This window comes from Peromyscus californicus, unplaced genomic scaffold (assembly GCF_007827085.1).
Source record: "Peromyscus californicus insignis strain IS unplaced genomic scaffold, ASM782708v3 Scaffold_21__1_contigs__length_65335640, whole genome shotgun sequence".
Lineage (NCBI taxonomy): Eukaryota > Metazoa > Chordata > Mammalia > Rodentia > Cricetidae > Peromyscus > Peromyscus californicus.
The window spans coordinates 14,173,840-14,186,596 of NW_026294514.1; the positions used below are offsets into that span (position 1 = coordinate 14,173,840).

Consider the following 12,757-nt stretch of genomic DNA (forward strand, 5'->3'; position numbering starts at 1 on the left):
TTTTCAATCTCCCTCATCCTAGGTTGATAGTTATTTTAAAGAAATATATTTTAAAATAAATTGCATAAATCATTTCCCTCCCTGGAATGTAAAATACCAGCAACTAAATTTAATGTATTTACCAAAGGTAATGTTCTTCATTAGTATCAGAAGCAGGTTTTTTTTTTTTTTGAGACAGGGTTTCTCTATGTAGTTTTGGTGCCTGTCCTGGATCTCACTCTGTAGACCAGGCTGGCCTCGAACTCGAGAGATCCACCTGAGTGCTGGGATTAAAGGCGTGTGCCACCATTGACACCCGGCTGGAATTGTTTTTTTTTTTTTTTAAACTAGCATTTTTATTTATTTTATTTATTTTTTACATGCATTGGTGTTTTGTCTGCATGTATATCTGTGTGAGGGTGTCAGATCCCCTAGAACTGGAGTTACAGACAGCTGCCATGTGGGAGCTGGGAATTGAACCGGGTCCTTTGGAAGAACAGCCAGTGCTCTTACCCTCTGTGTTGGAGACCGACTCCGGACAGCTGTGTCTTGAATTTTGTGTGACCTTCCTTACTTTATCAAACCTTGCAAAAACAGGTTCCTGGCCTAACTGCGGGCTGTACAACTTCCTGGAGTACGTGCTAATCAGCCAGCTGCAGGGGCCTGGGGACCAAAGCGACCTCACCTTTCCTTAGGATTTTTCCATTCTTCTCTCCTTTTGCTTCCCCTGCTCCCCCTCCCTGCCTGAAGCCCTGCTTATAAGCCTCAATACCTAGTCAATAAAGGAGACCTTGATGCGACTCAGACTGACTCTGTCTTCCCTTATGCGCCTGGTCTCCTTTCTCTCTTGCCCCCATTGATCTTTCAGGAGGTGCCTCCTCGGGTCTCCCCAATAACCTGGCCCACGGGACGGGTCACCTCTGAGCCATTTCTCCAGCTCCCCAGAACCATTTTTTTTCAGATGCAGTTTTTATTATGCTTATTGTCTATTTTTCCAGAATATTTATAAAGCTTATAAAAATAAGATGAAAAAGCCCAACATTGTTGCTTTAAAACTCTTGACTGGATATTTGAAGTATCAGGCCTCAAGGATGCTTCAGAGGGCTTTATAAACCATCTGGCAATTTATAAAGTCTGTTTCACTGTGAGTCTGTTTGTTGGGAAAGCCTTGTACTTTAGTGTCTCAATGCTGTTCTAGTCAACACTGTAGTTCTCATTGCTGCTCAGTTTAAGAACTCTAGAATCTCAGGCTCCTGGTAAGTCTCTTCTAACTACACCATTGTAGTTTTTTCTGATTTTATTTTATGTGTATGGGTGTTTTGCTTGCATGTATCAGTGCACTCACTACATGAGTACTTGGTGCCCACAGCGGTCAAAAAAGGCGTTGGATCCCATGAAACTGTAGTTACAGATAGTTGTGAGCTGATATGTGGGTGCTGGGAATTGATCCCGAGTCCTCTGGAAGAGCAGCCAGTGCTCTTAACCACTGAGCCATCTTTGTATTTTAATAAAAATAATGTAACTCATTCTAATTCAGAGATCTTTCTGTGGTGCTAGGGTAAAGGTCTTATCATATGAGGAAACATCGTGAGTAAATAAGGGAATATACAAGTTGGTAAAGATGCTTCCCATTCTTTGGTTGTTAATCGAGGATGGAATTTAAAGCCTTTGGCCCAGGAAGCACACATTGTACTACTGATTTGTCAGCAGCTTCTGCTTCCTGCTCTTTCCTGTTCAGAGGAATGCACAGAATCAGGAAGAACGGAATTCTGGTTACATCAGTGTCTTAGGGTTTCTGTTGCTGTGAAGAGGCACCGTGACCATGGCAACTCTTTTTTTTTTTTTTTTCATTTATTTCTTTATTATGTACACAGTGTTCTGTCTGCAGGCCAGAAGAGGGCATCAGATCTCATTACAGATGGTTGTGAGCCACCATGTGGTTGCTGGGAATTGAACTCGGGACCTCTGGAAGAGCAGCCAGGGCTCTTAACCTCTGAGCCATCTCTCTAGTCCCTATGGCAACTCTTATAAAGGAAAAACATTTAATTGGGGCTGGCTTATATCTCAGAGGTTTAGTGAATTATCTTTATGGCAGGACATGGCAGTGTGGAGGCAGAGGTGCTGGAGAAGGAGCTGAGAGTACTATGTCGTGATCACAAGCAACAGGAAGTGAACTATGTCACACTGGGTGGAGCTTGAGCATAGGAGACCTCAAAACCCACCCCTCTCCACACACACACTGACACACTTCCTCCAATAAGGCCACACCTACTCCAACAAAGGCCATAACTCCTCATAGTGCCACTCCCTATGAGAGGGACATTTTCTTTCAAACCACCACAATGAGTTTTTGAAATTTTCCTGAGAGTAGCTTAGAAAAACAGCTTGTTTCAGAGTTATTCTGTTTAAGGGAGGTCTGAGATCGGCTTTTCCATGGCTGCTTTTGGTGGCCTTCTTAAAAGCATGTGGTAGTCTCATGTCTAGAAAAGAAGGCATATTCATCTTTAAAAATTAATAACCTTGATTTGTCCATAAAAAGACTGCTGTTAAAATATGCATGCACTTTTTCTTTTCCTTTTTTGCCAAGTATAAAAGTTAATGTTTTTATTTGGTGTATAAACAATAACTGAAGAGAGAGAGTACCATTTTTCTGTTTGAGAGGAAGGGAGGAAGTTTGGTGTGTCTGCTATCAGAAGAGGTTGTGTAGTGTCACAGGATGTGTGTCAGCAGTGGGCCCTTTCATGATGTCCTATGCCATGTACTGCTGTTTCTCAGCTGCAGCTGCTGTCCTGCCCCCACGCTGCTCGCTGTCTCCTGGCAACATGCAGATGTGGCACCAACAACCCTAATCTTCAGAGTCAGGGATTTCCTGCCAAGAAGTGATTTTAGGGAGAAACCTAAAACCTAAGTTATTTTTTGAAGAGAGGGACCAGTTTCTGAGGTTATGCTGGTTTACGTCTAGATACTCTTCAAAATGGTCTGCTTAGCTTTTCTCTGTACATTTTACATGTTCTTGCATGTCTCTGCACACTGGCAGCCATTACCACTCTACTGATAGTAGACTTCTTTATACCTTATACTTCTTTCTTTTCTTTTTTTTTTGGTTTTTCGAGGCAGGGTTTCTCTGTGTAGCTTTGCGCCTTTTCTGGAACTCACTTGGTAGCCCAGGCTGGCCTTGAACTCACAGAGATCCACCTGCCTCTGCCCTCCGAGTGTTGGGATTAAAGGCGTGCGCCATCACCGCCCGGCACCTTATACTTCTTGAGTTTTAATATATCCCACCCATATTTTCCTGTTGCCTCTCATTTTATGCTTAAGTTACCCGAATGCATCATTGGTTGTGTCTACACTGACCACTCTGCTTCTCCAGTACTTCCCCGCCACGGTTAGTGAGTTAACAGCTTCCTAACTTTAACCATGAGGTGGAAAGTATAATAATCCCTTTGCCTTTTTGCTCAACTTTGTATGCTAATTAATCATTAGTTACCAGATACTCGTTTACCTACACAGAACCAAGTTTTTCTTTTGTTTCTAGAATCTGCCGTGATTTATTGTGTGCCAGGTCTTGAATTAAGCTTTTGAAATAAAATCTTTGCTTCCACTCTGTGAAATAAGGTTGCATTATCTGTTTCTCGTATCATATTTATGGATTAGATCCAGAGGATCTAATGGTTATGGTGTCTAACCACAGAAAGTGTAAATTTAAGAATTTGAGGCTGAGTGACTTTAAAAAAAAAAATCAGTCTCTTTACACCAAGCACTTCATGTAATCCTTCTCTTTCTCATGCCCACATTACTCACGTTTCTGTGATTTTCATTAAACATTTCATCTTTGTTTTACGTTTGAGTGTTTTGCCTACATGAATGTATATGCACCACATGCACGCCAGGTACCTGTGGAGGTCATAGAGGTTTTTGGATTCATGGAACTAGAGTTACAGATGGTTGTGAGCTACTGTGTGGGTGTTGGGAACCAAACTCAGGTCCTCTGCAAGAAGCAACAGGTGCTCTTAACTGCTGAGCCAATTTTCCAGTCCTGTTTGTTTGTTTATTTGCTTTTTTTTTTTTTTTGCATTTTTTTTTTTTTTTTTTGGTTTTTCGAGACAGGGTTTCTCTGTGTAGCTTTGCGCCTTTCCTGGATCTCGCGCTGTAGACCAGGCTGGCCTCGAACTCACAGAGATCCACCTGCCTCTGCCTCCCGAGTGCTGGGATTAAAGGCGTGCGCCACCACCGCCCGGCTTTATTTGCTTTTTTAGACAGGTTTTCTCTGTGTAGCCCTTGGCTGTCCTGGAACTCACGCTGTCCTTGAACTCAGAGATCTGCTTCCCTCTGCCTCCCAAGTGCTGGGATTACAGATGTGTGCCACTATTGCCTGATTTAATTTTTAAACATATCTCCTACTAGCCATATAGAGGAAACATTTTTGGTTCTGTGAACTCTGCTCATGCTATTTTATGCCTCTAAGCCTTTGTCCTAACTCGATTCCTAAAGCTTGATTTTCTCATCTTCTGTCTGCTTAGCATACATCTTTTCTTCAAGTATTTGTTCAGAGACCAGTTCTCTGTAGCCTTCCTCCTTGTGGCCAGCACTGTCTCCTGCAAAGTTAGACAAAGATTATAGATTTAAGATGAGTGTGTGTGTGTGTGTGTTTGAGAGAAGAAACACTTGCATCTTTTTAGGGTTTTTTTGTTTTTTGTTTTTCAAGACAGGGTTTCTCTGTGTAGCCTTGGCTGTCCTGGAACTCACTCTGTAGACCAGGCTGGCCTTGAACTCAAAGAGATCTGCCTGCCTCTGCCTCCTGAGTGCTGGGATTAAAGGCGTGGGCCACCATTTCTCAGCGTATCTTTTTAGTTTTATTAGTCTTATATTTTGGAGCAAATAGAGAATTCCATTAAGAATATGGCTACCATAGTATATGTGCTTTCTGAAGGGAACCATAACTGTAGAGTTAACCTTCTAAAAATTATTTGAGCATCTGACTTGTTTGTTCATACATAAATATCTATTGAAGGTTTACAGTATTCCTAAACTATGCCAGGCATTTGAGATGGAGGAACACACTCTGGGAGAAGAACAGAGGTGTTTTCTGTAGGCTTAAGGAGGAAATACCATGAATTGGAGTTAGGAAAACCTCCAGTAAGAGCATCTCTCAATGAAAGGCTCCGATAACTGGTCTAGCAGAGTCCTTGCCACTCAGTAAGAACTCATTTCCTACTTATTTATCTAAATGGAGATCTAATTAATGCCTGTTATTTGTTACTGAAGTAATAAAAAGCCTATTTAGGTTGCTGGGATGTCATATTTTTTCTCCTGTACTGACAAATGTTTAACTTTGTAACTTTCAAGATAAACTCAGAAAATCAACCACATTATTCATGGTAATCAGCAGAGAAGGCATTTGCAGTAGATACGAAGAGGATTGGTTCCCATTACGTAGAGCAGAGCTGCGCATGCTAATGGTTCCTGCTGTAGGTTTGAGGGTTACTAAGACTCTAGTGTGTTTGGTTTATGACATTCCCTCAAAAGTGGATCCGTAAGGTAGACACATGTTTGTGAGAAGTGCTTTTCCTCCTTTATATGTTTTATTGTATTGCCCTTCCTTTTGCTGTAACCCGCCCTTACCCCTTATCCTCCACACCTTTTTTGTTTTTGCAGTATCTCTTGCTCCTCCTCCTCCTTCCATCCTACAGGTAACTCCTCAGTTACCTTTAATGGGATTTGTGGCCAGAGTCCAAGAAAATAGTAAGTTTATGTCTTCTTTCTGCTGTAGTTCAGATTACAGGCATACAATGTAATGTACATATGATTGACTGAATAGTCACTCACTAATGCTTTACAGATTTGAATAAGTCGTTGTCAGAATTTCTGATAGTGATGATAAAGTAATAGAGGTGGGCTGGAGAGAGCTCAGTGGCTAAGAGTCTGCTCTGCTCTTACAGAAGACCTGGACTCCAGCTCCAGGAAGATCCTACACTTCTGGCCTCTGCAGACAATGGCACTGACATGCACACATCCACACTTAAACACATAATTAAAAGTAAAAATTAAAAGATCATGACGGTAAATTTCTCTGCTTTCCAATAGCTTTAAAAATGACAGTTTCTGGGAGCACATGTTTAGCTTACATGAGATCCCAGGTTTGATTCCTCAGAACCATAACCAAAATCCCATAGTTTTAAAGATAAGACAAAATCACATAGTTTTAAAAATAAGACAAATACACATAAAATAGTATAAATGTAAGAGAAGAAAAACGGCATGAGTTTTTTTTTTTTTGTAAGTAATATAATTGCCAAATAAAATATCCTGCTTTTTTTCTCAATTGCCTCAACAAAACAGTAGGCTAGTTTGCTATTACTAGACTCATAGATGTGTTATTGGTGGCCTGAGTAGATCACTCTCTCCCATTCCAAGTATAATAAGGACCACACCACAGTCGGGCACAGACGATCAGTCTGCCAGTTTGTCTCCCAAGAAGTAGCCATATATTGGCAGTGAGTTTTCTTTGGTTTGTGGTCTGCTGTTGAATCATGCATAGTCATACAACTAATTTTCTTGGTATGTTAAGTCTTCTGGAGAAGCATTAAGGAACTCAGGAGACTTGTATTTCTAAATTGGGAAGCCTGTATCAACATTTAGTGATGAGTGGCTGTTACAGAAAGGGGAAAAAAATCAGTCTCTGTGATAGGTTCCTAAGGGGCCACATCAGCCATAAAGTTGCATGATGTCATGGAATCTAAACTTAGGGGACTTAGAGTTGATCCTTGAATAACATGGTTTGAATTGTTTGATAGTAAAGGACAGACAAGACTATGGCACACCCACAACACAAATTTCAATAATAACTAACAAAAGTCACGAAATAACCATAAATCTATTATAAAAAGTTAAAATTTTATCAAACTCAAGCATAAAAACATTCACAGGCCACATGTGACCTCATTGTAAGAAAAATGTAAGCAAATGTAAAGATGCAGTATTATTGAAATCATAGCTGCATGGAATTAACCTGTGTTGCTTTACTCCTGTAACACTTGGTAACCTCCTGGTACTACTGTGAACTCATGTTACAGAACTGCCTAACATGCAGAGTTAGGCTCATTATCCCTGCATTCTCAGTAAATTGTCTATTAAGGTAAAAAGTGTTCTCCCGAGGGTGGGGTATAGCAGGGTGGTAGAGCACTTGTCTGATGAGCAAAAGCCCTAGGATTAATTTCTGCTGCTGGGTAGGAGGGGTGTTTGAGGGAGTAATTGTGATCTCATAATTTTTCTCTGTATATAATACATTTGGCAGAATATGTGTTAATTGACTAATTGCTAAGGCTTCCTGTCAGTATCAGGCTATTACTAGGTTCTTGGAGAGTCAGAAGTTATGGACATTTCTGACTGTTGGTGATTGTGGGAAAGGTGCTGTATGTAATCTGTGCTTTGTTCAAAGGTCAAATTGTATATTAAGACAGAATGTCATCAGGCTGTAGTAGCCCACTGGCCACCTTTCCTATAGAAGGTGGTGCCACTCAGGGACTAGCAGTAATACTAATCCCTTGCTAAGATTCTCTGGAAGTAGGCATTTAACAGTGTAGAGTGTAAGGTGTGTCAGAGCAGGGGCTTTGCTCACTTTGTCTGCTGCCTGGATCCTTGGCACTTAGAAAGTGTCTGGCCCATAGCAGGCACTTTGGGGCCCTCCTCTTTTGTATTTTGTGTTTGTATTTTAACTGGTTGTAGTCCAGTCTTAGTGCCCATCCATGTTAGGGTTTCTGTTGCTGTGATAAACACCATGAACAAAAGCACCTTGGGGAGGAAAGAGTTTCTTTTGCTTATACTTCCAGGTAACAGCCCTTCACTGAAGGAAGTCAGGGCTGGAACTAAGCAGGGCAGGATGCAGGAGCTGATATGGAGGCTTGCTCCTCATAGCTTGTCAGCCTGTTTTCTTATAGTGCACCTGACCACCAGCCCAGGGATCGCCCCACCCACAATAGGCTGGGCCTGCCCACATCAATCATAAATCAAGAAAATGTATCACAGGCTTGCCTCAGGCCAGTCTGGTTGGGAGCATTTTCTCAATTGATGTTCCCTCTTCCAAAATGACAGTCTGTGTCGAGTTGACATAAAACTAGGCAGCACAGTGCCCAAGGGTTGAATCTGTCAAGTACCTTTGCTTTTCTATTTGATGATGCATAACAATATTCGTTTATTATTTCTGTTAGAATGTCTGTGAGCTTTAAAACAGTGTAATTTTAAAGATGTTTTCTTAAATTTAAGAGGTATTTTCATGTATGTCCAAGAACGTTTTTTATATTTTAAATTGCTCCTTTGCTGCCCACTGTTCTTTGGCTTGTGTGACTCACGCTGGCCTAGGAGGAAGTGTTCTCCTAGCAATGGTCAGCTGATCTAGTGTGCCAAGTACAGCCAGGCTTTGAGGTTAGCTGCAGGTTAGAAGATACTGCATTTGAAATGTCCTGAAATAGCAGACTGATTAGAAAAGGCTTTTGGAGGTCCAAATTTGAAGGACTTTGCAGTTGAGTTGAAGTGTCGTTACAGTTAGAGTGACATTTCCTCCATCACAGATCAGTTGACGTTCACTGGTTAAAGAAGACAGTTGAATAGTAAGGGGAAAGTTATTTTTTTAAATCAGCTGACAAGATGAGCATTCAGATTTGAAACTGACTTTGAAGACTAACAATCTGTCAGAATGTTTTCTTTTTTTTTTTTTAACCTTCAACCATTGGACTTCAAATGTTGAGTAGGATTATGGAATTAGTCAATAACTTTTACCAGTAATTAGTGAAAGTTATTAGGTTTGTAGAAACATCAAAATATTTCATGAGTCGAAGTAGTGTTTTAATTTAACATTATTTAAGTACTCAATCACAGTGGTGGTCCAGACTTGCCGCTTGAGTGGACAATTGTAAAACATTATTAGAACAGCACTCTTAGTATTTTAAAAGCCTCTTCTAATTTGGCTCCTATTGTAACTGACTGCCTTTGCTCAACCCCCTTCCTTCCAGTTCCTCCTTTCTCCCTGCCTATGACGTATGCTGGGACTGGCTTAACAGTCGTGGCAGAGCTTATACATTCAAAGGAATGTTATTTTCTTCAAAATATGCACCTTGGAAAGTTGTATATCTTTGTTTTAGAATCATCATAAGGCTTTCTTGGCATTATTTTAAACATAGTCTATGGAAGTAATATTTTTTGCATTAAATTTAGTGTGTGGAAGAGTCTGGAATCACTTGGAGTATTTATTATCGAATATATCAAACCCCTTACACTGTGATAAAATGCACAGATGCCTCTGTTATTATTAGTTGGACTACTCAGATGGCGCCCCTTGTTACTCATGAGTAGAGCCCAAACTTAGTAAACCCTTTTGTGCTGAGTCCTTTTAGGTCGCCACTGCCTGTCCCAACTTTGGATGATTCTTTGAAAATTTCCTTCCTGCTTTATCTCTGTACTTTGAAAAAATACTTTCATTCTTTACAGCTAACTTGAAGTCTATCCCCATGCCCTACTACCTCCCAGCCATTGACTCGACTCATCCATCAGGTCTCAGGAAGCCTTTTCTGGTCCACATAAAGAATTTGGTCTATAATGCATGCTACTTTAATTTCTTAAAGCTTTACTCTGCTTAATTATAAATCAAAATTTGGTTGTTCACATCTTGGTGACACTTGCCCACCATATTCTTTTCAGTGCAGAACCTAGTTTCTAGCCACACGAAGCTCTTGGGTGCTATTTACTTAGTGATGATGAAGCATGACTTAAGAGCTGCAAATTTTATCTTCTAGTATAGTGTAGCTTCTAAGGTAATGGGCAGAGGGAAGTACTCAGGTGTTTTTTCATCTATTGCTACAGGAACATTAATCTTTTTTCACATCTGTAAAATTAAGATTAAAAACACCTTTGCTTGGGAGTGAAGTTTAGAGGGTTTGCGTAGGATGTGTAAGGATCTCGAATAGAGCTCTAGAATCACAAAAAAGTAAAAATAAATTATCTAAGAGATTAAGTAAAACAATGTGTTTTAAAGTACCAGCTGGATAACTGGTACACTGTACAGGTAAAATCAATAACTGTGGCAGTCTTAGTCATCTGGCTCTGAGGCAGTTATAAGGAAGGTAAAAATGATCAGTGTTGGTATTTTAAGTAATTTATAGCATAATTTCTCGGATTTTCCTGAAAGTCCCTGGATCTCTGTTTCTGTGCATGCGCTCTCTTATAATGTACACAGAAGTTTCACTGTTGTTTTCCCCCCATTGTATGAAAAGCATTAAATTTAAATAAGGGATATATTAAGAGCATGGATTTATTTTATATTTAAAAAGACAAAAAAAAAAACCTAAAAAAAAAAAAAGCAAAACAAAAAACAAAAACAAGCCAGGCAGTGGTGGCGCACGCCTTTAATCCCAGCACTTGGGAGACAGAGGCAGGCGGATCTCTGTGAGTTCGAGGCCAGCCTGGTCTACAGAGTGAGATCCAGGAAAGGCGCCAAAGCTACACAGAGAAACCCTGTCTCGAAAAACAAAACAAACAAACAAAAACAAGACTAGTGTCAGGCACAAGTTCAAGACCAGCCTAGGCTACACAGTGAGACCCCCCCCAGGAAAAAAAAAACCCTCCAACTCCATAAACCCATATGAGTAAAGGTGTTTTAATGCATCAGTGTTTACGACATAGGTAAGTACAGAATGGTAAAGCATGGGCAGGAACACGGAAGTAGCAGAGTGTGGTGGGAATACGGCTGACTACAGAGAGTTTCGTGTGTGCAGTTTTAGTGCTTTATAATATAGTGAGATAAGTGCTGATGTTTGAACTGAGTAGCTGCTCAGTGCAAATTTACTTTGCTTTGTTATGTTCAAGTATGTACCAAGCATTTTGAGAACTTTGAGTTTTCTGGGTTTGGAGATGATTTTTTATTTTATTTTTATTTTTATTTTTGGTTTTTCGAGACAGGGTTTCCCCGTGTAGTTTTGGTGCCTGTTCTCGATCTCACTCTGTAGACCAGGTTGGACTCGAACTCACAGAGATCCGTGTGGCTCTGCCTCCCGAGTGCTGGGATTAAAGGTGTGCGCCACCACTGCCCGGCTTGGAGATGATTTTTTTTACATGCTACAATATGATGAGACTAATTCTAATAATACCTATGGACATGTAGTGTCAAGAAATTTTAAATAATGATTAGACCTGAATTAGTTCAAATTCTACAAACAAAATGTTTTAATGTCTGAAGCTACCCAAAGTTGTTAGTGATTTTTCCTCCCCAATTTGATACAGTTCTGTTTAATGAAAATTAGGCTGGTGGGGTAGTGCATCCTCATGAACCTAGCTGAGGCAGTAGGATTGTGAGTTTGAGGCCAGTTTGGGTTATATAGTGAGGACCTGTCTGAGTAGATAGAAAGCAGAGAACAAAGTAGCACACTGTAAAAATTTGACTGCCACTTTGACTGTGTGTGACTGAGTACTCAAGTTTTTAATATCTCTGAGAATTCCTCGGATAGGGTATAAAGCCCAACTATATTGTACTCATTTCTTTAGAAAGGTGATTGTGTATTATTATTGAAAGGTTCTGGAGGCCCAATAGTTAAGTATTTTGACCAAACCTCATTCAGCATCCATCAACAACACTAACCCAGAAGGGAGGGAGAAGTCATGCTTGGCGATTTAAAACACTATAATGGTGTGAAAATTACTTTTACTCATTCATTTTTTGAAAGATGATCATTTTCGAGTCTGGGTTTTTATTTAATTAACTAGAAGCTCAGCTAAATATTGAACTTTACGTAATATATAGTTTATCAGCTTGATAAATTCTTAGTTTCAGATACACCCCCTCCACCACCACCTGTGGAGGAGCCAGTCTTTGACGAATCCCCCCCTCCACCGCCACCTCCAGAAGATTATGAGGAGGAGGAAGCCGCTGTGGTTGAGTACAGTGATCCTTATGCTGAAGAGGACCCACCATGGGCTCCAAGGTCTTACTTGGAAAAGGGTAAGTGTCAGGGGGCGGTCTGTACATAGGTATGAGACTTGCAGGTACATACAGGAAAGAGTCTTGTTTAGTTTTTACTTACAAGTAAAACTTTACTTATTTGTATTATCTGTTCCATTTTGGTTATTCAGTCAGTTTACAGTGTTTATGATTTTGAAGGTTATTGGTAACATTTTATGCCTATCTGTTAGTATTGAACTTGCTTTTCACAGATTATTTGTATAACACGTAAAACAAAAACAGTTAGGCTTTTCTTTGGAATCCCCCAGGAAGAAGATTATTTTTCCAAATTATTTCTATCTCTGTGCTTTCATCCGTCATCATCAGCATTATTGTTATTTTGATTTTTCTTCTTTTGGAAGCAGTCTCACCAGGTAACCCAGGTTGGCTTCTAACTCTTGATCCTTCTGCCTCATGCTGGGATTATAGGTGTGTACCACTGTGCTGAACTTTTAGATAATTAATTTTGACGTGTTTTTACATGTTTGAGTTTGATTATCTCCATAGGTAACTTTCTTCCAAAGAATGATGTCTCAGTATCTTTTGGAACATGGTGTGTGTGTGTGTGTGTGTGTGTGTGTGTGTGTGTGTGTGTGTGTGTGTGTGTGTAAAATTGCCTCTGTTAGGTGACCATAACATAGCACCTTGGGACAGGAGCTTCCAAGTCTGGAGACTAATCAGGTGGCTCATACCTACAACTCCAGCACTTGGGAGGTTAAGGCCAGATTGAGCTACATGGTGAGGTCCAGGTCAGCCTGGACTACAGAGTAAGACCCCGATTCAAAAGGAAAA

At 40.3% G+C, this 12,757-nt stretch overlaps 1 protein-coding gene across 36 annotated transcripts in view; it reads left to right on the forward strand.

Moving 5' to 3' along the window:
- Abi2 (abl interactor 2) overlaps positions 1 to 12,757 on the forward strand; it is a 94,468-nt gene that overhangs the window by 67,536 nt on the left and 14,175 nt on the right. For 19 of the 36 annotated variants that reach the window (XM_052749609.1, XM_052749608.1, XM_052749620.1 and 16 more), the window contains 2 exons: positions 5,635 to 5,721; positions 11,792 to 11,965. In XM_052749609.1, the coding sequence (XP_052605569.1) occupies positions 5,635 to 5,721; positions 11,792 to 11,965 (261 nt within the window). The remainder of the gene's footprint in view (positions 1 to 5,634; positions 5,722 to 11,791; positions 11,966 to 12,757) is intronic. The other 17 variants (XM_052749617.1, XM_052749616.1, XM_052749615.1 and 14 more) reach the window with 1 other exon arrangement.